Source organism: Phalangium opilio, unplaced genomic scaffold (genome assembly GCF_054372755.1).
Source record: "Phalangium opilio isolate 3A_F unplaced genomic scaffold, DU_Popi_V2 ptg000092l_1, whole genome shotgun sequence".
Lineage (NCBI taxonomy): Eukaryota > Metazoa > Arthropoda > Arachnida > Opiliones > Phalangiidae > Phalangium > Phalangium opilio.
The window spans coordinates 1,549,240-1,574,108 of NW_028324197.1; the positions used below are offsets into that span (position 1 = coordinate 1,549,240).

Here is a 24,869-nt window from a genome sequence, read left to right on the forward strand (position 1 = left end):
TAATAATAACTAGCGGCGAGTCTGTGGATGACTGTTTAAAACCGAGCCGGGAGTAGATGTGAATCCTCTAACGACCGTAGGGCTTCTTTTATAGAGATTGGTTGACGTCATAACACCAAACGAGTCGGGATTGGATACAAGAATTCACGGGGGTGTGTGTTTCTCTTATAGAGGCTGGAACGGCTGACGTCATAACACGGTCTAATACCGAGTCGGGATAGGGTAAGAGAATTCAGTGGGAGGGCGTGGTTCTCTTATATAGGTTGGAAATGATGACGTCATTCATCCACGGATCCCTCTTAAATTTCTTGAAAAACATGTTTGTGCTTCTTCTCCTCGTTCTGTGCATAATGTATACAACGCAGTATATACCGCAAGCGGAACTGTCGGGGGGCTGCAAAGCCCTCCTATTATAGTTTATTTTCGTAGAATTTTCTCTCATAAATGTTTTAATATCTTCTGTCAAGGGACCCAAGCCCAAGGAATCAAAATAATAACATTGTTTATTCCCATCGATATAGAGACAAATCCAATGACTACCGTTTCCTTTGTGATTATCTAGATTTATAACAATGGAAGCCGGGTATCGAAGGATATATTTGGGTAGAACATCGCGCGGGTATACGCCCATGAATCCGCGGGTGTATCTCAAAACCCTTCTTATGGTTGAAGCGTTCATGGCGAATCTACAACGACGGTTCTATTATGATCTATGTGCGTTAAACTTTGAAATTCTGAATAAACGATCAAACTCAGCGTTTCGGGTACTGGTTCTTCGAACCCGAGTTCAAGTCGCAATTGTCCTTGTCGTATAGGGTTGTAATGATTTATATCTGACGCGGTACCATCTTGAGTCAAATCAAAACAGTAAAGCGTATAACCTTTGGGATACTCCTTCATAGATATTTCGTTACCATCGTCTTTGTAATGAGTACCAGATCCGGTAAACAGAGAATAATATGATCTAGTGTAAAGACACTTTTTGAAATTTGGTCGCAAAGGCTTAGCTAGTACTTGTTCCGAGCCGATAATCGGATTAATATAATTCACGTTAAAGTTTTGGAAGTCGAAAGGGTTCCAACTCAATTTGCCGTTATACGAGTTATGAGTTACTAAGGCTCTCGAAGTTGGGGACGCAAGCTAGATGTAGTGTTTTCTCTTCCCCTCCCTTGCTATGGCTTCCCGCTCGCGTTCTTAACTTTACACACGCTAGCTTGGGTCCTCATCATTGCGAAGTATCACACCTCCTCGGTGGTGAGAGCTGGTAACCACTACGTTGTGTGGGCTAAGCGGATACGCGCCCTTCCCAAGCCAAGGTGTTGAGGCATCGTGCCGAGGGCTGCATGGTACTGGGGAAGTAAAACTTCGGTATCGCTAACGATCCCCTCGGGGCACCGGGCGACACCCCGTTGTATCTAGCCTTCCACCCGGGTGGGGGACTACCGGGTGGTGACCTTTTACTTGCCCCCTTACTCGTGGGATTCCCATGGATAAACTAAATCAAAACAACTCTAACACTACCAAACCTACGGTGCAGGGGTCTGCTCAAGGCAGAACCCACACTGATACCACTTCACAAGGGCTTGTATCCAGCGAAACTCGTGACGATTTATCGTTGCGTGTGTCTGGCAAGCCCTCGAAAAGTACCTTGCGTCGTCGTCTCAAACGACGGATTGCTCGGCAAAAGGTCAAATCGGGGTCTGAAACGGCCTCCACCGCCGCTGGGGGTGCGATGGCTCGTGACAACCCAATGAAGAGGCCCAGAGCGGAGGATTCGACTCCCTCACCAAGTACCTCGCAGGCGGCGTCGAAAAAGGCTAAGTCCTATAGTGACGCCGCCAGCTCAGAAAAGATGGCCATTGTCAAAAAAGGCTATCCGACGGCGGTCATCACGGAGGAAGACGTGGGCCCAATTCAGAAGGCGATTCTAAGGGCGCTGGATGGGATACCTTCGGGGAGCCCTCTACCGCGCCTTGCGAACTTTAGCCTGACGACCGGGGCCCTAGTATACTCCTGTGAGGATTCGTTCACTGGGCAATGGTTGAAGGACAACTTAGCCTACTCGGTGGTGGGGGATGCGGTGCTCTCAGTAATGAGAGCTAGCGAACTCCCCAAGCCGTTTAAGGTAATGTTCCGCACCAAGGACCAGATCACCAAGGAGCCGGCGGTGCTGTTTCGGCGCCTAAAGGTCCTTAATGCAGGTTTTGCCACTGAACGCTGGAAATGTATCCGGACGTACGTGGACAGGGCCGTACGGTACTGGGTACTGCTAATTGATGGCTCCTCATTGGAAGCCATTAAGAATGCTGGTTTCGTGGGCTATACTGGAGTGGACAAGGGTTCCTTCAAACTCCTTCAGAACACGGAAACCACTAAAACCACTGTAGCCGAGTCTGCGGCGGGGGGTGGGACTAGCGAGATGGGGGATCTCGCGGAGGAGCTCTCTGGTGTCGCTCTAGGCACAGAGGGGGAGGGGGGGGTGGCTCATTCGGAAGTCCGTTCTTCCATGGATGAGTCCACCCTACTGGAAGAATCGGATGGGACCCTTCGGGGTTCAGCCGATGAGCGTTCTAGTGGTCCTGGTGAGGGGGAGGATCTTGGGACTGGGAGCTCGCCTGTCGGGGGGGGAGGTGCCATTAGCCCTCTCGGGACCGATGAGGTGTAGCTAGGTCCCTTCTGAACCCCTCTCTTAGGGACCATGGGGACGCTACGTGCAATTCAAATCAACTTGCACCATAGTAAGGCGGCCTCTGCGGTACTCTGCAGGAGGTTTGCTATAGAGGGTCTTGATCTGGCCCTCATACAAGAACCGTGGATTTGCCATGGCAAAATCCTCGGTCTTGACGCGGCGGGGTCATTATTCTATGACCAAACTGCTGCTAGACCTAGGGCGTGTATTTTGGTTCGGAGGGATCTTTGTTGTATCTCTCTACCGCTGTACACATCCCAGGACACGGCGGCCGTGAATCTAGTCCTGGCCACTGGGCATGCCAAGTTGACTATCACGGCTGCCTCCGCATACTTTGCCCACGACGCGGACTCTCTCCCGACAATTGAGGTGATCAATTTGGTCAATCAATGTGAAAAGAGAGGGGACAAACTAATCATTGGCTGCGATGCCAATGCTCATCACATCACGTGGGGCAGCTCTGACTGCAACAAGAGGGGTGATGATTTACTAGAATATTTAGTTGGTTGTAAACTCTATATTCTTAATCAAAACAATGAACCTACTTTTGTTACTTCTAATAGAAGGGAGGTCATTGACCTCACGCTAGCCACAGAAAACCTCGTGTCTTCCGTGTCTAACTGGCATGTGTCAAATGAACCGTCTCTGTCGGATCATAGGCACATCTGCTTTACTGTCGCGATTACTTCTGTCCCGGCGGGGACGGAGATACGCAACCCAAAACGGACTAATTGGGCCGGCTATAGGGAAGACCTAATCCTACGCTACGGAGGGGGTCACACTCTTAAACTTACTTCACCTAAGGATCTTGATCGGGCTGCTGGTGATTTACAGTGCTCCATCATGGAGTCGTTCCACCGGAACTGCCCACTTAAGACCGTCAACCGCTCGAGGCTTGTCCCTTGGTGGAACGCGGATCTCAGCCGGCTTCGTAAATACACGCGCAGGCTCTTTAACAAAGCCAAGCGCACGGGTGACTGGGCTGGATACAGGCAGTCCCTTAACGCCTACAACAGGGCCATTAGAGCTGCTAAGAAGGACTCCTGGCGGACCTTCTGTGAGCAAATCTCCAATGTCCCTGCCACGGCTAGGGTCATGAAGATTCTAGCGCACGACAGCACACATCGACTTAATGCTATTAAGCTACGGGAGGGTGTGTACACTAAATCTGGGGCTGAGACTCTCAAGCATATGCTGGAGGTCCGTTTTCCTGATTCTACTTTTATTAATCCAACAAACCCTGACTCTCTCTACCCTGTCCTGCACAGGGCTAAGAGGGAAGACTGGCTTGTAGCCAGACAGGTTGTCACGATTCCCAAGCTTCGGTGGGCTGTCAACTGTTTTGAGCCCTACAAGTCTCCGGGACCCGATGGGGTCTTCCCTCTGCTTTTGCAGGAGGGCTTAGACCACATCGCCTCTCCGCTATGCAAGATCTACAGACTTTGCATTGCTCTCGGTCACATACCTCGTGACTGGAAACGCTCTAGGGTCATCTTTATTCCCAAGCCCGGGAAGGCTTCCTATCTCGAGGCGAAAGCATTTAGACCCATATGCCTGACCTCCTTCTTCCTCAAAATTCTGGAGAAGTTGGTGGACAGGTACATCAGAGACGAGGTACTTTCGATAACTCCTCTCTCTTCTTCACAATTTGCCTACCATAAAGGCAAATCCACTGAGACGGCCCTTCACGGCCTTACGAATTGCCTGGATAGGGCATTCGAGTTTCAGGAAATTTCACTGGCTGTCTTCCTCGATATCGAGGGGGCCTTTGACAAAGTCTCTAGCTCGGTTATTACTGAAGCTGTTGAGAGATTTGGCATCAGCGCCACTCTTGGCCGCTGGATCAAGTCCATGCTTACCGACCGCGAGGTGTCGGCGTCCCTCCTTGGGGACTCTCTAGGGGTGACTACCAGCAGGGGCTGCCCTCAGGGTGGAGTGCTCTCCCCCCTGTTGTGGTGCCTGGTGGTGGACGAGCTCCTGGGGAGGCTCGGGGGTGCTGGGGGCTGTTGCTGCTTCGGGTATGCGGACGATGTAGCGATAGTCTTTACGGGGAAGTTCCCGGATACTGTTACCGCGCTTATGAGATCTGCTCTCTCTAGCGTGGAGCAATGGTGTCAGGCGGTTAACCTCACCGTTAATCCTGATAAAACTGTCCTTGTTCCTTTTACGAGGAAGAATACTAAGGATCTGTTCAATGATATCTCTTTCTTTGGCCAGGTCCTGACAAAGTCCTCCGAGGTGAAATACCTGGGGGTGACTTTTGATTGTAGACTCACATGGAAGCCGCATCTTGATCGGTGTATTAAGAAGGCCAAGATGCTCTTCTGGAGGACCAGGAGCTCTGTCGGCCAGACTTGGGGCCTCAACCCCAAGGCTGTACACTGGCTCTATACTGGGATCATCAGACCCATACTATCTTACGGGGCACTTGTCTGGTGGACAAGGGTCCGGCTTAAGACGGTGCAGGCTGCCCTGCGCAAGCTTCAAAGGCTTGCCTGCATTGGTGTTACGGGGGCCATGAGATCGACCCCAACTGCTTCCCTGGAGGTGCTCCTTGACATGCTTCCTCTTCATCTCTTCATTGAGGAGGAGGCTGTCATGGGAGCCTACAGGCTCAACATTAGTGGCTGTTGGGTTCCAAGACTTTGGGATTACAGCCATACGAAGCTCTTTCGGGAGTACGCCGCACTTGAGCCGTCGCTTACGATGTGCTCTGACAAAACCGTTACCAGTTTTGATTTCACTAAGCCATTCAGTATCCACTTCCCCAGTCGGGCAGAGTGGACTAACCTGCTGCCTCTTGGCACTGGGGGTGAAACCATTTGGTTCACCGATGGCTCCAAGACTGATTCCGGCGCTGGCGCCGGCTATTACTGTCAAACCACAAGGGTCGGCTTTTCTGCTTGCCTGGGCACCTTCGCTAGTGTGTTCCAGGCTGAAATTGCCGCGATCTGTTATTGCGCAGATTACTGTATTAACAAAGGGTATACCGGACGGACTGTGAGAATTTATTCTGACAGTCAGGCTGCCCTGAACGCTCTGAACCAGTGTCAGATTTCTTCTCAACTGGTGCGTAGCTGCCTCGACCTGCTAGCGCGACTGGCATCCTGCAACAGGGTTCTGCTGTACTGGGTGCCAGGGCATAGCGGTTATTATGGCAATGAGCAAGCCGATAGATTTGCGAAAAGGGGTGCGGAGGCCAAGCTCTTGGGGCCGGAGCCGGCCGTCCCCATCCCCTACAGGCACGTCAAACGGTGTCTGCATGACAGGTTGACTGTCATACAAAATCAGCTCTGGCACAGCATGGAGGGCCAGAGACAGACAAAGTTGTTTGTCGATGGTCCCTGCAGGTCTCGTGCTAGGGACCTAATTTCGCTCGGCAGATGGGATATTAGGCTGGCCACCGGTCTTTTGACCGGGCATTGCCGGCTTAATAGGCACCTCCATCTGATGGGTTTTGCCGACGACCCTCTCTGTAGGTCGTGTCAGGAGATGGAAGAAACATCCGCCCACGTACTTTGCGAGTGCGACTACTTCGCCTCGCTTAGATTAGAATATTTTGATTCACACACCCTGGAACCCTCGAGGGTCTCCTCTCTCACGGTGGAGCGAATTCTTCGCTACGCTGCAGCTACAGGCCTATTCAAGGCCTGATTACGAGGATGCACAATATGCCTTTGGCATCGGTGCTAGGGCGCGTACCCTCCTCATCAACAATAATAATAATATGAGTTACTAAACCCGCTGGGAATCTGTTTGGTAAAACCCCTAAATATACGTTATCTATAGTAGTTTTTTGAATATTTGCCGAAATGGTAAAAACTTTCACTTCTGTCCTAGTGAATGGATATTTCGCCGTGGCTTTAGTCCAAGCCGATTCTAAAGCTAGCATTACTCGAGGGGCTACTCGCACTTTACGAATATATAAACCTACTTCGAGTATTTCGTGTTTGTACCATACGCCACCGGGGGGAGGAGCTCCGAGCAAAACAAAGCCTGGTTTATTTCGGGTCATCCTGACTCTAAGACTGACGCCATTGGGTATGAATTTTGAAACGTTAAACATATCAGCGTGTAGGGCTCCGTACATTTCAATCTGTTTCGAACCCTTTGCTAGCTCTTTCCTAACAAGATGTCCCTGGTTTTCAGTTGCAGAAGCCATTTTCCCAGCCGTATCTTTATGCCATAAAGAAGAAGTTAAATGAGATTTTTTCGCGTCTCCTCCATAGTTTAGCAATGTTTCTAGATAGGCTTTGAAGGCGTAGTTTCCGGTTGAAGATGAAATAGGCGTATCATTGGCGGTTACTTCCACCGTATCCCAGAGCGAATGTAAAAAATTGTTGACGGGCGCTACGTTATCTGTGTCATCGATATCGGTACGGTCCGTATGTACTATTTTAGCTCGAACATAAAGCATAGTTAGAGAGGCGTCAATATATTCTTCACCATTTCCAGGAACGTAAAATTCAATCTGAGAGTCTCCACCCAAAACCGAAATAGGTCGATAGCAAACATATTTGGCCGATTCTACCGATGTTTGAATCGGGACAGATTCGAAAAAGTCCAGCTCAGATATTGTCGCTTGAAACATGTTTAGGAGAATATATCGTGTCGTCTTGACCTGTAGGGTATACAACGGCGAACTGGCTTTATTTTCCTGGTAGCCGCTCGTTTTATACCTTTTTTACTTTGAGCCCGTTTTCGTTTCAAGGGTTTTTTACGTCTGCGACGTTTCCCCCCTCCCCCATGCTGTGTTCTAATATCATCTAAAGTTTCCGTTACTCTTTGCTTAGCGGCCTCTTTAATATCCTTGCCCGATACTACGTCACTGAAAATTTTGGTCCCTGTACTAACGGCTTTTCTGCCGAGGAATTTGGCACCGCTAGTAAGCAAAGGCCTAAAAAACCTTGCTAAGCCTTGGAAGAACGATCCTATCCCATGTCCTTTCAAATTAGGGTTAGTCCCTATATAATAACTTCCGGTTCCGGTTCCCGCTTGATTATTGTAATATTGCTTGTAGCAACATTCTCGCCTTTCTAAGACGTCGGGCTTAGGCATCGCAAGTGTAGTTTAACCGTTAAGCTCCCGTATTCAAATGGCGCCGGTTCCCCCAAACTATTCCTTATATTAACTTCGACGATATCAAAGTAATTTTTACCAACGGGTACATAATGAGGATTGGTAAAGGTTTGAAATATTTGAGACCCGTATGGTTTCTTGGCATTAACCGAAACGATCCGTAGTAAAGGAACCGAGTGGTCGCCTACAATCTGATCGCTAGCGATATTTAAATAGATAAATAACTGGTCCGGAACGTGGTAATTCCAATTAGAGGGCCTTTGGCTACGACCGATACATTCGCTAGCTTCATCGTATCCCAGTATTTCGGCAATGGGTTTTTCGAATTTTAAATTAGGTTTAAATAATTTTTCAGATTGGTTTATAGTAATGTGCCCGGTTACGTTATCGTAAATCAGCCGCAGTGTTGGGCCATTTTTGTCAAACGAATTATTTATGACGTTTATTAAATGTTCTATAGACTTGTAAAAGCCCGGGGGAACGTCGGGCGCAACTATGGTCTCCCGCCTAGCGTCTTTACTTTTTCTCTCTCTTTTCTTGCCGTCGGCTACCTCCCCTACGGTATATTTGCTCCCATATCTGGAAACGTTATGAAAACTAACATCACGTTCTTCCTTAGGCCTTGGCACGTTGTAAAACGTAGACGTATACAATATATCTACTAGAGCCACTTCCCATTTTCCATTTAAATGAATAGGGTTAGGTAGCTTGGTACAGTAATGCGCCCTGGTATTATCGGGAAATAACGAGCCGTTGACGTTACTTGGTAGGGTTAGGTAAAACGATTGATTCGACATCTTCTCCACGAACCCAAGAGGTTTGGGTTTTCGGGTAACCTTCCCAAGATACTAATAACTCCAATTTTCCACGCCTTTTTCGCCGCTTTATAATTTTTTCAATGTTGAACCTTTCAGGTTTAACCGTTTTCTGAACCTCTTCGCGATAGAACACGCCACTTATAGGGTTTCCTTCCAGATCCTTTAACTTGTAAATCACTGGATCACGGGCAGTTCCGATAAAATCAACTTGGAAAACTTCGGTGGAGTAATTGGCTTCGTAACCCTTTTCAAAAACCATTTTTACTTTGCTAACCCTAACGTAATCACCCACTTTTATTCGGGGAGGAGGGCGTTTTTTCTGTCCTTTGTTTTCAGTCCCGTAAATATTTCTATACACTTCTAATATATTGGTTGGCTTAACGTTATTCGGCGTCATCTTAATAGTACTATGCCAAGCGCCGTTATACGCCGTCACTATATCTCGCAGGTGGTCGATATACCTTCTAGTATGGAGATGGGTAAACAGTTTAAACATACGAGACTTTAGCGTTCTATTCACTCTTTCTACAATGGGGCGTGGTGGACGTCATTCTCGGTTGTAAAGAATTTAACCCCCTTTTCTTTGAGAAATTTTCTGACCGAGGAATTCAAAAATTCCTTCCCTTTATCCGTTTCTATTCTAATCGGTATTTGGTCTTTGAATATAAGAGCTAAGGCTCTAACAACTTCTTTTCCCGTCTTACGTAGTAAAGGCACGACCCATAGTTTTCTACTAAAACAATCTATACACGTCAATAGAAACGTGTAGTTATCATTATCTTTGGCCAAGGATCGCATGTCAACCAAGTCTATTTGGTACAAATCACCGATATTGTGAACTATAATTTGACGTCTCTTAAACTTTTTACGAGCCGTTTTATGCAAAGTATATGGGGTGGAACTTTCCAAAAACGAAATTACTTCCGCTTTCGATATACCATCATCTTTAACAGCTCGATGTAAAGCGTCTATTCCTGAAAACGAAGCGGGGTTAGAAGGATCATAGTATATGGTTTTTAATTTTTCGGTGTTGTTGGGTTGAAGCTCAGCCATTTTTTTATTATAGAAGAAGAAGATTTCCTTTTCGTAACGTAACGAACCCCGCTTGAATTTTCTTTATTGTAATTTCTTAGCCGTCTCTTTAAGGGCGTTCTTTTTGGCGGGGAAGTGAGATGAAGGAGAGGAGGAGGGGGTAGGATGGGGACTGGTTCGGGAGAGACGGCGTTTTTTGGTCCTTCAATTTCTTTTACAATGCTATGAAAATCGCTCCAGCCTTCGGGTATTTCTTAAAGGGGGATAATGTAATGGTATACTAACTGCGCTATATCAGAATTTTTGATCTCTCGTCCGTTTACAAATAGTCTTCCTTCTTTCGACCACCTTAAGGTTTCGCCAAGCGATTGCAACTGAGTAAAAACCTTCTTTGCTCTCCCCTTATATTTGAGGGGGAACATGTCAATCCATTTTTCGGTCGGATCCGGCACGATTTCTCGAGAAACGTTATTGTACCTTTGGACTAGCTGCTGGTACAAAATCCATTTGGAGCGATCGTCTAACGATTTGTTGTTTAAAACCGTTTGCATCTCCCTATTCAATTCTTGTATAACATCTGTCTTTAGAGTATCAGCGGGTTGAATAGTGGGTTGAGACGGTATTTGCCGTTCATTCAAGGGTACCAAGGTCATTTTATGGTACATTACGAACTAAAGGCTCCGATAACCGAGGAAAGAAGCGGTACGAGTAAAGAAAAAAGACCTTCTCCCTTTTGGTTCGATAAAATAGCCCTTTTATTTTTCCAAGCTATTCTTTTACTAGCTATTTTGCGTAGGTTATTCTTATACCTGTATAGCCTACTTCTTTGAGCCAAATTCAATTTCACGTTTCCGTGTAGCGTATTTGAAACTAATTCTGATATAGCGTCTATTAAACCTTTATCCGCTGATCTTATAAAGGCGTGTCTAGGTCCTTTTTTAAGTTTACTCAAGAGGGCGAGAACGTCTCGCTGTGATGTAATCGCACGGCGTTTCATAATTCAAATGAATGCTCGTGTATGATACGAGTCTTATTTATCTCTTTTTGGGCACGTACACTACCATGATCTCATCGGGAAATATGTTTGTTCTAACCCTATAATCTTCGGGACAGTTTTGCTTAAAATCTAATAGCAAATACGAATGAGGTTGTTCAGTAGCGTCCATGTAACTCTCCATTAAAAATTTCGGGTTACGCGGGTACATTTGTCTAGCTAGATAATTTATTTGCAATTTATCTCTAACCTGCTTGGACAGTATCAAATAATTTGTGTTTAAACTTATGTCCCTAGCATCGCTGGATTTATGATAAAGATTTTGAGTTAAATATAGCACGCTTAAATTACGATGATGACTAAACTTGGTAAAAATTGAACCGATCAAACCTGATTTGTTCTGATCCATTAAATCGTCTATTACTAGAAGACAATTTCGAGACCCATCGTACTCGTTCATATCCGGCAAACCTTCCTTAAAGACAACCAAACCTTTCAACCTGTCGTAAAATGGTTGATATTCTGAATAATAGAAAATAATTTCAGCGATATTGGGTTCAAACATTTCCCGATGATTTTTAATGATTCTTTCGCAAAGAAACGTCCTTCCAGCCCAACTCGGTCCATTTACCGTTATGGTACACGGATGATAAAAGGGAATCATTGTTCTCCGAGTTCTCGAGCTTAAATAAATTAACCTTTAAGTGGCCAAACGTTAATATAGGGGTCGCGCGCGCGTCTTCTTCTTCTTCTTCGTTTCGCGGAAATGATCGCGTCGTGCATAGTAAGGAAACGCGTCGCGTGCCGCGTATGACAGGGAAACGCGTATGACAGGAAGCGCGGGAAAAAAAGGAACAAAATCAGTTTAAATTTTCTTTTTATTTTAAATATACAATATACGCTTTTAAAAAAATAATTTAATAAATTAGTCAATAAATTAATAAATTAGTTTTAAATTAGTTTTAAATTAATAAATAAATTAGTTTTAAATTAATAAATAAATTAGTTTTAAATTAAAAAATAAATAAATTAGTTTTAAATTAATAAATAAATAAATTAATAAATAAATCAATAAATTAGTTAATAAATTAAGTTGGGTTCTGGTAGCCATAGGGGACTGTTTTGAAATTCTCTAGTATACGGATTTTATCGACCGTGGCTCTATAAACTTTGTGAGTGTCTATAGAGACAAGCGTGTGATTGGGAAGCCTCGAAATGTGTCTCGGAATTGGAACAGTTATGGGCAAAAGGGGTTTGTCTAAATCAACGCCTAGTAATCCTTTTAAAGTTTCGTGATTGACTAGTTTTTCGTTAGAGACATTAAGACGAAACCCTTTGACTTTGGTTATATTGAACCTTTTGCCAGAGTCTTGATCTGTTACCCAATAACTATAGTTTTTGCATCCTCCACTGACAAAGGTATCAATGTAGGCGTTTTTACCATAACTTTCCAATTCGTTGGTCATTTCACCCAGAAAGTTACCAGTTTCTATTAGTGGTATTCCAAGTGGGGACATGTACACCAGAGAATCTGTATCATGGTAATAGCATTTATCCCCGACAATTTCCAGATATTCTAATAAACAAAGTCGGACCATAGCCGTTGTATAGCAGGCTATAGAGACGTTGATATGCTTCAAAACAACGTCGGCCTCAGTCGTAGGAACCCATTTGACTAGCAGCGTTTCTTCATTTATGGTTAAAACGCTTTTTACTTCAACATCCGGGTTACTTAAGAGTTCGTAAAGTCTGCGGGGTTCTTTGATAATTTCCGTTTTGGTTGGTTTGACTCTTTCCCCGAATTTACCCCAAAGACTATTCAAGGCAAGTTTTGCTACGCTACGCAACCCTTCGTTTCTTTTAATCTTGGCTGGATCTAAAAGTACGCCCTCTCTAATTTTAAAATTTTTAATATAATTATCACGTGCCTCGGGGGTAGCGCAATTCGAGGGGTAACCACTAGCCGTCTGCTTATGAAGAAGGAACGAATCAACGTATTTTTGAAACAAGCCGGCCTCGCCAGTTTCAGGGTTATATTGCCGCACCTTGTATTTCCAGGCCTCTGTCTTTTTTAGGATAACATAACCCCGATTTACAGCGGCACGAAGTTCATCAATCACCCAAGTGCCGATTAGTTTTCGCTCTTCGTCGGAATGGTGGCAGTCTCCTTGGAAACGTTTCAAGGCACACTCCCGGCAAAGAGTGAAAACTAATTTATTGTTTAACCTTGTTGGCAAAACGCGGTGAAAGAGGCTAATTGGCGGTAAAACTTCGCATTTCAGAAATCCATCGAATGTGAAAATGTCGGGAATATTATCCAGTAAAATTTCTGGGTGCCCGACTGGCAGCTTCTTTCTCTTGTTGACGAAAGGATAGAGACTAGTTACGTCAACGTAATGCATTTTCTTGCTGCCGGATGCTTTATGGTATAGTTTAAGTACCGACGTTCTTCCACCAAAAAAGGCATCGCGAGGATTTAAAGGTTCGCGTACTTTTTCTTTAATGTTTTCTGCTTCCAGAAAAACACCAATAGCCGGATTATCGGTTTTATCTTTAGTCCAATCACATTCCCACTTCGTTATTACTTTAAAACCAGCTTTCTCGATTCGTTCCTTCTTTTTTAAAGTTCTGACGTACAAGGTGTTCAAGGTTTGACCAGGATCACCTTGCAAAGATTGGTTACGGTTGACTTTGTAGCATTTGGGGCAACCATGGAAATAACACCCGTTAAACTCTAGAACATCTTTATCACAAAGACCGTCCACTTTCATTTTCAAAACTATGGCTTCAGAGCCGTTAAACGCAGACTGTATATTTACGCCATTTTCGTGAGCATACCAGGATAACCATTCTATAGCCACAAGTGACTGATTATCAATTATTCTATAGAGGTTATGAGGAATAATGCCTATAGAATCTTTATCCATAAAGTGTCTCCTGTATACCCAGCTACACAAACCGGCTATAGTACACGCGACCTGGAAAGGTTCCACCAGGGCAATGTCCAAGAAAATTTTTCTAAAAGCTAGACAACCTAACTTTAATATCACAACATCCTTGATGCAATAAAACTTTAATTCCTCCAGAAAATTAAAGCCTTTTTTCTCCTCAATTTGTTTATCGTACGACTCCATAAACTCTTTGAGATTTTTGGAGGTTAAATTTTCCGACCCGTAAGCTTCTGGAGGAGGCATTTGGTTTTCTAAGACATAATTTGTTGCTAATTGATTATTAAGGTCGAAGACGTGATCTTTAACCACGTTAAATAAAAAATGAGGGAAATAACCCTTTGCCGCATCTTCTAAGCCGAAAGTGGCGGCGAATTTAGAGAGTGGTACGGAGATAAAATTGAAAGAGTCAAGGAAATTTAAATTAAAGACAGTCAAATTTATAATTTTAGTGCCGTTAATTATGCAGTTAGGTTTAAATTCTTCGCCTAGAGCCATAATCTCTCGCAATAGAAACTGATTATCGTATCCGCTAGCATTATGGGCCAATAAAGTTACCTTCTTGACAGAGGCTAATGTTCTTAGAAAGGCTAAAAAATTTGAAACAGGGTTTGCCCCTTCAAAAACTCTCTGTCTCGGACCTTGTGACCCACATTTCCCGCAGACGAAACCAGCCTCGGGCACGTCGATACAACTTTCGCAGACCATCTCTGATACGCAAAGGAGAGGCTGGTGGACTAACGCCCCTTTTTTTCCTCAGATTCTAATATCTGAATCGCTTCAAAATCATAAAAAATATAAAGCAAATCAGGGACAACTTTCTGTTTCTTAGCTTGGCGAACTTTAGGAGGTTCTTCTTTAATTACCTGAACGTAACAATAGTGTGGACTGGGAGTGTATCTACTGCACACAGAACAATAGGTCTCACAGCACGTATGGGGCTGATTTTTACGCTTAAATAAATTTATTTGCGTGAAACATTGTTTGCAATGAAATAGTTGCGCGCAAATACTCTTCCCGTCTACACCATCTTGTTTATGATAATTAAAACATTCATCTCCTTTGAAAACCTTGAGACATTTGTCACACGCTCGGTCAGCACCCGTACAAGTTTGATCTCGTAAACAATTGTAACAATAAAGATTGCAACTATGATCTCTCTTGTTTCTAAATCCTACCAGACAATTTTCACAGTAATGGTCCATCCCGAACAAAGGTCTTAAAGACGTGACGACGTTGTAATGTCTATTTTGATTAATTAATATCAAACGAGGTCTATTGTCGTCATTGTCGATTTCCCCCAAAATCAACTCGGGCAAATTATTTTTAAAAATATATATTAATATATTATATTGCGCTAATTCGGCTTTAAATTTTTGTATAGATTCTACTTTACCACAGTCTTTCGGGTTAACTTTAGCTTTGCGGCAAAGCTCTATAGCGGCATCTCGTTGAGAGGCCGTATCGCCTCTATCCGCTCGTGTGTACGAAATCGACTTAAATTTGTTTTTAAGCGCGATATTAGTCGGGTTTTTCTTATGTTCCGAATGCGCAATTGCCACGGAAATCGCTCTCGCTAGACACAGATTATCATTGTTCACGATCCTGATAATTCCTCGAGAGTCACGAGAAAAGATATCAAAGGACCGCACTCCTTTGGGAGCAGCACGGCCAAACCCTTCCACCGGGATTCTCATCACGTGAAATTTTAAGACGATGGGTCCCAAAAAGAATCTTTCAAACTCATCATCGTATAAAACTGACTCTATCTCATCTAAAACAGATTTAGAGTCCAATTGGTTAGCTCTACGAAATGAGAGTGATATCTCGCCCCTGTTTGGCAAGCTTAAACTTTCGGCCGTTACCTGAATCATATCAGATGGAGCTAACCTATTAAGAACGGCCTGGACAATATTGGCTAAGCCTTCAACCAAATTATTAGTTATTCTTACGGTGATTTCGAGACCCGTTAGGTTAAATCTTGGGTACATTTGCACTCTTTGATCCGTAATTTCACAGTGAGGTAGAGAATCTATTGGCGTCATAACTGCCCCCCTCGCTCCGCCTCCAGATTGGTCAGGGAAATTACTAAGACCCGAAAAATCTATAGAGGCGAAATCGTTTTGAGAGGCGAAACCCAGCTCTGGATTATTGTTTAAAAAGTCGCGAGCTATACGGTCATTCTGGGAAGATTCAAATTCCCGCACAATTGATTCTTCCTTTTCGAAAATGTTTAAAGCTTTAATCATGTTTTCATCTTGCTCATCAACGAGTAGATTTTCAGCTTGCATTTCGTCTATATCGCGTTGACCTATGTCAAACGCCCTTTTTTCGAAACGAGCCATATATTGCTCACTACACGTTAAAGGCAGATTATTAAAGAATGTTTCCAACTCTTTAATGTCGCGGCATTGTTCAGGCTCACGCGGTACGCTTAACATATATTTAAATTTGTCTGTAAATGTTTCAAGAATAGCGTATCCTCTATTAGACAAAAAAGTCGGTAATATTTCCCCGACTGTAGCTGGGTTAAGTTTGAGTACTGTACATAAATTAAAGAAAAAAGCGTAGATTTTCTCAATGGGCCAAGGTCGTGAAACAACCAACGACTCGATCTCTAATAAAATAGATTCTTGAGCGTCTATATCGCGTTGATTTATTTCTAACGCTCTTTGTTCGAAACGGGACCTATATAGATCACGATACGCTAAAGGCACATTATTATAGAATGTGTCCAACTCTTCCGCGTTGCGGCATTGTTTGGGTTCACGCGGTACGCTTAACATATATTTAAATATGTCGGTAAATGTTTCAAGAATAGCGTATCCTCTATTAGACAAAAAAGGCGGTAAAATTTCCCCGACTGTAGCTGGGTTAAGTTTGAGTAATGTACATAAATTAAAGAAAAAAGCGTAAATTTTCTTAATTGGCCATGGTCGTAACGCGGCCAATTCCTCGATCTCGAATAAAATAGATTCTTGATCCATCTTTACGCGTTTTTATAGTAAAAAAAACTAACGTTAAATGCTATCCCCATGAAAAACAAAAAAGAATATAAAAATACGTTACCTTTCAAATCAAGACGTGTCCGGGCAGGTTTTGTAAAACTTTTCTAAAAGCGAGACTATGCTATTCGTCTTTACTTTTTAACTCTGAAGTAGATAATGAGTTTTGCATACTCAACATATTGCCTTATATAGGTCATAACACTCACCTTACCCCCCTCCTCCCCCCACATGTTGTACGTAACGGCTTTTTACGAAGCAAAAATGTAATCTTTTTTAGATACATCCCCCCTCTCTCCCTCTAAAGAACCCGTACTCTAACTAGAACCGACCAACACAGTTTCGTCCAGACCTGTTTACCCTATATGAAAGAGGCCAACCCATAACTAGAACTGCCACCCACCCTCTCTCCCCAAAACTAAACTCTAACTAGAACTCCCCCCTCTCTCTACCCCCAAGCTAAACTCTAACAAGAACAAATCTTTGCCCAGACCTGTTTACCCTATATGAAAGAAGCCAACCTAAAACTAGAACTGCCACCCCCCTCTCTCCCCAAAACTAAACTCTAACTAGAACTCCCCCCTCTCTCTCTACCCCCAAGCTAAACTCTAACAAGAACAAATCTTTGCCCAGACCTGTTTACCCTATATGAAAGAAGCCAACCTTAAACTAGAACTGCCACCCCCACCCCCCTCTATCCCCAAAACTAAACTCTAACTAGAACTCCCCCCTCTCTCTACCCCCAAGCTAAACTCTAACAAGAACAAATCTTTGCCCAGACATGTTTACCCTATATGAAAGAAGCCAACCTTTAACTAGAACTAACCCCCTTTCTCCCCCTCTAAAGAATGAAGACATAAGCCATGTTAGGGCTCACTTTGATTTTGACAGTCGAATAAGAAGGTCGCTTGAATTGTAAGTAGAATTTTTGCGTAACAGTTTTGGGCGCTCGCTTGGTATAATAGCAACGGTTGCTTTTTTTAAGATAAGAGTGGAAGTTGATAATTTTCGTAAACGAAAACTCCCGTCCAAACCTCGTAAAATCAATTCGAGATTTCATTTGGGAGAAGTATTTCTATCTTTCGGATTCACGTCTGATCTCAATATAGAGATTAGAGTATGCCAGAAAGAACCAGATTTGTCTACGTTTCGCTTTGATGTTGACACCTGGCAAGCTTTTGCATCCAAAATTGGTCCGCTTAGCGGATGGACAAGTTGCCAAGAACCCACATCATACGACGCTATTTTAGCCAATACTCCATTATCTTCGACATCAGCACACGCAACCTTTAACAATCTAAGGCTGGAAACGAATATCAGGGGTGGAGACAGTATCGACTTCACATTGAACGCTTCAGAAGCAGGCGAGTTAAATCGATTAATGCCATATATCAATGAACATGTGAAACAGCTTGTATCTAACGAACAGGTCTATTTATTACTTGGTGATTTGATTTGCGCTGAACTTATTACCATATATAAAATATTACACATAGATTACGGTGAATTCTTTTCTTTCGAAGAAATTGAAGATCATATTAATTTTGACCGTGAACTATCATATTTTGGCTCGTACGTTTCACCGTATAAAATATTAATGGCTTTTGAAAGTAGATTTAAGGAACGCGGAATAAGTTTTGATTTTCAATCGTATAATATATTTAATATATTAATGTCTCAAACTTCTTATTTAAAGAAACGTATAAGCGTTGTCAATCTTTTTGGCCTGGTGTAAATTTGTATTGAAATAAATTTTTTAAAACGTAATTTTTGTCATTTGATCTGGATAGGCATATATATTTATAGGACCATAACAAGACGCTTCTAAAGCATTGTGGACAACAATAACTAGTCTACAAAGAAATCGGCTAGGATTGTGTTATTATCGTTAGAAATCATTTGAACTCGGGGTCAAATTCTGTTTTTTAGGAATGTGACAGCGTCTAGACTTGTATTTATTAATGTATTGAAAAACATGCGGCTAGGGTACATGGAAATCGGTGTTATTATTATCGTTAGAAATCATTTGAACTCGGGATCAAATTCTGTTTTTAAGGAATGTGACAGCGTCTAGACTGGTATTTATTAATGTATTGAAAGACATGCGGCTAGGGTACATGGAAATCGGCGAGGTATGTGTTATTATTATCGTTAGAAATCATTTGAAGTCTGGGTCAAATACTTGTTTTTTTTAGAAATGTGAGAGGGCCTAGACTTTTATTATTTTGGGGTCTCGTTTGCTTCAATAACAACTTTTGAATATTGGAAAGATCATAAGGTTTTTGTATTGGGGTATATAGAAAGAGCGTCGGAGACTAAAAGAACCCCCCGGTTTCTCCATGGGTACTATAAATACGGCAATTTACCCAATACAAAAATCACTCTCAGCCTAAACACTGACGAACCACTACTACTAAGACTAAATCCTGCACCAAACTTTCAACATGTGAGTATAATGTTTTTTCTCCTGAAATCATAGAATAAGTTTTTTTGTTATTTAGGGCACCCAATCCTTTACCGTTTGGGGATGAGGTCTTTGAATTTCTAAACCCACCTGTCCCAGATGAACCTTTAGAAGAAGAACCTTTTCCTCTAGCGGAACTAGAGGAAGTGGTGGTGGGGGGAGGGGAGGAGGAATGCGAGAATGAATCCAATTCTGATGAGGAATTGGATGAGGAATTGGATGAGGATGATGAAGATCCTACGCCATTGGATTGTAACATCCAACGGTAAACATTCCATGTTTTCTCCTATTTTTTAGTAGCTATATTTCTTCCGTAAAATTTGAGCAGGATCTTAGCCCAGATCCATCAGGCGGCCGAGGAAGAAGAACGGCTTGCCAACAACGAAGTACGCACGGCCGTCGAACAAGTGTACGCGGTCGAGACAAATTATGTTATCGAAGCCCTGGGTCAAACCCTGTTAGGTTTCATGGTATTCCCTGTAGAACCCCTAGAAGAGGCACCCCTAGTCGAGGAACAGCCCTTAAACATAGCTAACTGTTATTCCGGCTTGTAAGTTATATAGTTTTTTCTCTTTTTTAAGACCATTTCTAATTTCTTTTTTCTTTACAGTCTCAATACGGCCATCTTAAAGTTTTTTAAAAGGAGAGCCCGAATATACAGGGAATCTGAAGGGGAGGTTGATGTTGACGGCGTGATTGACGCCGCGTCCGTTCGGACGGCAACCGAGCACGACATACGTCGGGCGAAACTGTTCCTCGACAAAGTCGCCTACGGGGTGCTCGCCCAACAGATGGTAGATCTAGGGCTTTTTCGCTAACATAAATATCCGCGTCTCGGGGGGGCTATTCAATTTCCCGCCCCTGGCCCCCAACGGTAAGAAACCGTTTTTGTACATTATAAGGGGGGGGGGTAAAGAGCGTCTGGGTTTCAACGGTCCCCCTCCATACTATATATACGGAGAGTTTCCCAATACTAAAATCATTCTCGCTTTAGCTTCGGCCAGAACATCATCCACTATTATCATGTGAGCATACTGTTTTTTTCTGAAATCGTGGAAAGACTAACTTTTGAACTTAATAGGGCGTACAGTCATATTGACGATGTTCTTTTGTACACGGACGACGAGGAAGACCCGAGACAAAATTTTTACGAGCGGCAACAGCGTCATCCACCCCCACATCAACCCCAGGAAAACCCGCCGAGAGTAAATGAACATCCGCCAAATGATTGTAGCCTCTTCAGGTAAAGTCTCTATATTTTTAATACTTTAATGGCTATATTCAAACATTTTTTATAGGATCCTTGCTGATGTCCATAAGGACTTAGTGAGGATTCGCGCGGAGAATCTCGGACATGGTTTTGATCTCCGCGAGGACGATGTTGTCTTCCGGGAGTTGAGTTCTCGACTCATACCATTCGATGACATAACACCCACTCCCGGAAACCCTATGCCGGCTTACGTTAACACGTCTCGCTCGGGCTCGTAAGTTAATTAGCATTATTTTTTAAAGATGGATCCCTAATACCTTTTCTTTCTATTTTTAGTCTCAATACCGCTATCACCGACTATTTCAAGGGGAGAGCGGGTACCCCCAATGAGGGAGTCCTAGACCGGCATAGGCAAAAACGTTTCCTCAGAGCTGTAGCCGATGATGTTCATTTACAAACAGGCCTTTAATATTTCAATTTTTTCCTATTTAAAATTATATATATATATACAAATAAAACATGGATAAAATATTAAACGCCTCTTGATTTATACATACATATCGCAAAAGTAAAAAAAATGCCCCGCTTTAAAAAAAACGTTGGGAGAGAAATTCCTAGGCTTGTACATGTATTCCCCCGCCTTGCACGTGTAACGGAGAGAGGAAACCGAGAGATATATTCCTATAACATTTCAGTGCTATACTGAGAGAAAACGAGCGCAGCTAGGCTTGTACATGCATTCCCCCGCCTTGCACATGCATCGGAGAGAGGAAACCGAGAGAGAGGAAAAAAAACTCTCCAGTCTTCACAACGCTCTCGCGGCGCTCGCCGCTAGGCTTGTACATTCGCAAGCGTAAAAATAAAGAGACGGTCAAAGGGAAAGCGACGGTGAAAGTCAGGAGGGAACCAAGAGAGAGGCAAAAACTCTCCAGCCTTCACAGCGCTCTTGCGGGTATCGGGCTGGGTAAAGAGAAAGTGAAAGTCAGAATAAAAAAGGGGACTTAGCGCAAACAGAGAGCATACACTCAAGAACAACCTCCACCCTTCAGGTGGAGGAGGTGAGGGGGGGACACACCAACCCCCTCCGGGGATGGAGGCATGGGGGCAAAAATTCGTCCCCCCCTTCGCGGGTATAAACCATGGGGGAAAAAATTCATCCCCCCTGCGCTGCCCGCGGGTATCAAGGCTTACTATTCTCTGATATGCATATATGCAAACAATAGTGTAAGAGTTCCGATGAGATAATTTAGTTAATTTACTGAAATATTCAGCATTCATATCGCTTCAAAGCAAGGGCTTTGTGGCTTAGTGGTTAAAGCGACTGTCTAGTAAACAGGAGAGCATGTGTTCGATTCTCGTCGGAGCCTCGCTGTTATGCTACTTGATCTAGATTTCGTAGCTATTAAATTTTGAAAAATTAAAAATAATAGTTGATTTAGATATGCATATATGCAAACAATAGTGTAAAAGTTCCGATGAGATAATTTAGTTAATTTATTGAAATATTCTGCATTCATATCGCTTCAAAGCAAGGGCTCCGTGGCTTAGTGGTTATAGCGCCTGTCTAGTAAACAGGAGATCATGAGTTCGATTCTCGTCGGAGCCTCGCTGTTATGTTACTTGATCTAGATTTCGTAGCTATTAAATTTTGAAAAATTAAAAATAATAGTTGATTTAGATATGCATATATGCAAACAATAGTGTAAAAGTTCCGATGAGATAATTTAGTTAATTTACTGAAATATTCAGCATTCATATCGCTTCAAAGCAAGGGCTTTGTGGCTTAGTGGTTAAAGCGACTGTCTAGTAAACAGAAGAGCATGTGTTCGATTCTCATCGGAGCCTCGCTGTTATGTTACTTGAACGAGATTTCGTAGCTATTAAAATTTGAAAAATTAAATATAATAGTTGATTTAGATATGCATATATGCAAACAATAGTGTAAAAGTTCCGATGAGATAATTTAGTTAATTTACTGAAATATTCGGCATTCATATCGCCTCAAAGCAAGGGCTCCGTGGCTTAGTGGTTAAAGCGCCTGTCTTGTAAACAGGAGAACATGAGTTCGATTCTCGTCGGAGCCTCGCTGTTATGCTACTTGAACTAGATTTCGTAGCTATCAAATTTTGAAAAAATTAAAAATAATAGTTGATTTATGCAAACAATAGGGTTAGAGTTCCGATGAGATAATTTAGTTAATTTATTGAAATATTCTGCATTTATATCGCTTCAAAGCAAGGGCTCCGTGGCGTAGTGGTTAAAGCGCCTGTCTCGTAAACAGGAGATCATGAGTTCGATTTTCGTCGAAGCCTCGGTGTTATGTTCTTGTACTATTTTTCGTAGCTATTAAATTTTGAAAAATTAAAACAATAGGGTAAAAATTCCGATGAGTTAATTTAGTTAAATTACTGGAATATTCAGCATTCATGTGTCTGCAAAGCAAGGGCTCCGTGGCTTAGTGGTTAAAAAGCCTGTCTCGTAAACAGGAGATCATGAGTTCGATTCTCGTCGGAGCCTTGATGTTATGTTCTTGTACTATTTTTCGTAGCTATCAAATTTTGAAAAATTAAAATAATAGGGTAAAAATTCCGACGAGTTAATTTAGTTAAATTACTGCAATATTTAGCATTCATGTCGCTTCAAAGCAAGGGCTCCGTGGCTCAGTGGTTAAAGCGCCTGTCTTGTAAACAGGAGATCATGAGTTCGATTCTCGTCGGAGCCTCGCTGTTATGCTACTTGAACTAGATTTCGTAGCTATCAAATTTTGAAAAAATTAAAAATAATAGTTGATTTATGCAAACAATAGGGTAAGAGTTCCGATGAGATAATTTAGTTAATTTACTGAAATATTCTGCATTCATATCGCTTCAAAGCAAGGGCTCCTTGGCTTAGTGGTTAAAGCGCCTATCTCGTAAACAGGAGATCATGAGTTCGATTCTCGTCGGAGCCTCGCTGTTATATTACTTGAACTAGATTTCGTAGCTATCAAATTTTGAAAAAATTAAAAATAATAGTTGATTATATATGCATTTATGCAAACAATAGGGTAAAAGTTCCGATGAGATAATTTGGTTAATTTACTGAAATATTCAGCATTCATATCGCTTCAAAGCAAGGGCTCCGTGGCTTAGTGGTTAAAGCGACTGTCTAGTAAACAGTAGAGCATGTGTTCGATTTTCGTCGGAGCCTCGCTGTTATGTTACTTGAACTAGATTTCGTAGCTATTAAAATTTGAAAAATTAAAAATAATAGTTGATTTAGATATGCATATATGCAGACAATGGTGTAAAAGTTCCGATGAGATAATTTAGCTAATTTACTGAAATATTCAGCATTCATATCGCCTCAAAGCAAGGGCTCCGTGGCTTAGTGGTTAAAGCGCCTGTCTTGTAAACAGGAGAACATGAGTTCGATTCTCGTCGGAGCCTCGCTGTTATATTACTTGATCTAGATTTCGTAGCTAATAAAATTTGAAAAATTAAAACAATAGGGTAAAAATTCCGATGAGTTAATTTAGTTAAATTACTGGAACATTCAGCATTCATGTCGCTTCAAAGCAACGGCTCCGTGGCTTAGTGGTTAAAGCGCCTGTTTCGTAAACTGGAGATCATGAGTTCGATTCTCGTTGGAGCCTAGCTGTTATGCTACTTGAACTAGATTTCGTAGCTATCAAATTTTGAAAAAATTAAAAATAATAGTTGATTTATGCAAACAATAGGGTAAGAGTTCCGATGAGATAATTTAGTTAATTTACTGAAATATTCTGCATTCATATCGCTTCAAAGCAAGGGCTCCTTGGCTTAGTGGTTAAAGCGCCTGTCTCGTAAACAGGAGATCATGAGTTCGATTCTCGTCGGAGCCTCGCTGTTATATTACTTGAACTAGATTTCGTAGCTATCAAATTTTGAAAAAATTAAAAATAATAGTTGATTATATATGCATTTATGCAAACAATAGGGTAAAAGTTCCGATGAGATAATTTGGTTAATTTACTGAAATATTCAGCATTCATATCGCTTCAAAGCAAGGGCTCCGTGGCTTAGTGGTTAAAGCGACTGTCTAGTAAACAGTAGAGCATGTGTTCGATTTTCGTCGGAGCCTCGCTGTTATGTTACTTGAACTAGATTTCGTAGCTATTAAAATTTGAAAAATTAAAAATAATAGTTGATTTAGATATGCATATATGCAGACAATGGTGTAAAAGTTCCGATGAGATAATTTAGCTAATTTACTGAAATATTCAGCATTCATATCGCCTCAAAGCAAGGGCTCCGTGGCTTAGTGGTTAAAGCGCCTGTCTTGTAAACAGGAGAACATGAGTTCGATTCTCGTCGGAGCCTCGCTGTTATATTACTTGATCTAGATTTCGTAGCTAATAAAATTTGAAAAATTAAAACAATAGGGTAAAAATTCCGATGAGTTAATTTAGTTAAATTACTGGAACATTCAGCATTCATGTCGCTTCAAAGCAACGGCTCCGTGGCTTAGTGGTTAAAGCGCCTGTTTCGTAAACTGGAGATCATGAGTTCGATTCTCGTTGGAGCCTAGCTGTTATGCTACTTGAACTAGATTTCGTAGCTATCAAATTTTGAAAAAATTAAAAATAATAGTTGATTTAGATATGTATTTA

General features: G+C 42.4%; 1 protein-coding gene and 10 non-coding genes across 11 annotated transcripts; 10 read left to right on the plus strand and 1 right to left on the minus strand.

The window, feature by feature from the left end:
• Positions 1 to 675: 675 nt before the first annotated feature.
• LOC149641343 (uncharacterized protein F54H12.2-like) lies at positions 676 to 7,280 on the minus strand. Its single transcript, XM_089850548.1, has 2 exons — positions 6,624 to 7,280; positions 676 to 978 (listed from the first exon to the last, which is right to left on the minus strand). The coding sequence occupies exons 1-2, from the start codon at positions 7,278 to 7,280 to the stop codon at positions 676 to 678; spliced, it is 960 nt and encodes a 319-aa protein (XP_089706674.1).
• Positions 7,281 to 21,772: 14,492 nt separating this feature from the next.
• On the plus strand, positions 21,773 to 21,845 carry TRNAT-AGU (transfer RNA threonine (anticodon AGU)). The gene has a single exon. It is a non-coding gene; the product is annotated as a tRNA-Thr (tRNA).
• A 405-nt stretch (positions 21,846 to 22,250) lies between these two features.
• Positions 22,251 to 22,323, plus strand: TRNAT-UGU (transfer RNA threonine (anticodon UGU)). Its single transcript has one exon. It is a non-coding gene; the product is annotated as a tRNA-Thr (tRNA).
• A 360-nt stretch (positions 22,324 to 22,683) lies between these two features.
• Positions 22,684 to 22,756, plus strand: TRNAT-CGU (transfer RNA threonine (anticodon CGU)). Its single transcript has one exon. It is a non-coding gene; the product is annotated as a tRNA-Thr (tRNA).
• A 132-nt stretch (positions 22,757 to 22,888) lies between these two features.
• TRNAT-UGU (transfer RNA threonine (anticodon UGU)) lies at positions 22,889 to 22,961 on the plus strand. Its single transcript has one exon. It is a non-coding gene; the product is annotated as a tRNA-Thr (tRNA).
• A 155-nt stretch (positions 22,962 to 23,116) lies between these two features.
• Positions 23,117 to 23,189, plus strand: TRNAT-CGU (transfer RNA threonine (anticodon CGU)). The gene has a single exon. It is a non-coding gene; the product is annotated as a tRNA-Thr (tRNA).
• Positions 23,190 to 23,594: 405 nt separating this feature from the next.
• On the plus strand, positions 23,595 to 23,667 carry TRNAT-UGU (transfer RNA threonine (anticodon UGU)). Its single transcript has one exon. It is a non-coding gene; the product is annotated as a tRNA-Thr (tRNA).
• A 133-nt stretch (positions 23,668 to 23,800) lies between these two features.
• Positions 23,801 to 23,873, plus strand: TRNAT-CGU (transfer RNA threonine (anticodon CGU)). Its single transcript has one exon. It is a non-coding gene; the product is annotated as a tRNA-Thr (tRNA).
• A 155-nt stretch (positions 23,874 to 24,028) lies between these two features.
• Positions 24,029 to 24,101, plus strand: TRNAT-CGU (transfer RNA threonine (anticodon CGU)). Its single transcript has one exon. It is a non-coding gene; the product is annotated as a tRNA-Thr (tRNA).
• A 405-nt stretch (positions 24,102 to 24,506) lies between these two features.
• On the plus strand, positions 24,507 to 24,579 carry TRNAT-UGU (transfer RNA threonine (anticodon UGU)). Its single transcript has one exon. It is a non-coding gene; the product is annotated as a tRNA-Thr (tRNA).
• A 133-nt stretch (positions 24,580 to 24,712) lies between these two features.
• Positions 24,713 to 24,785, plus strand: TRNAT-CGU (transfer RNA threonine (anticodon CGU)). The gene has a single exon. It is a non-coding gene; the product is annotated as a tRNA-Thr (tRNA).
• The last annotated feature ends 84 nt before the right edge of the window (positions 24,786 to 24,869 follow it).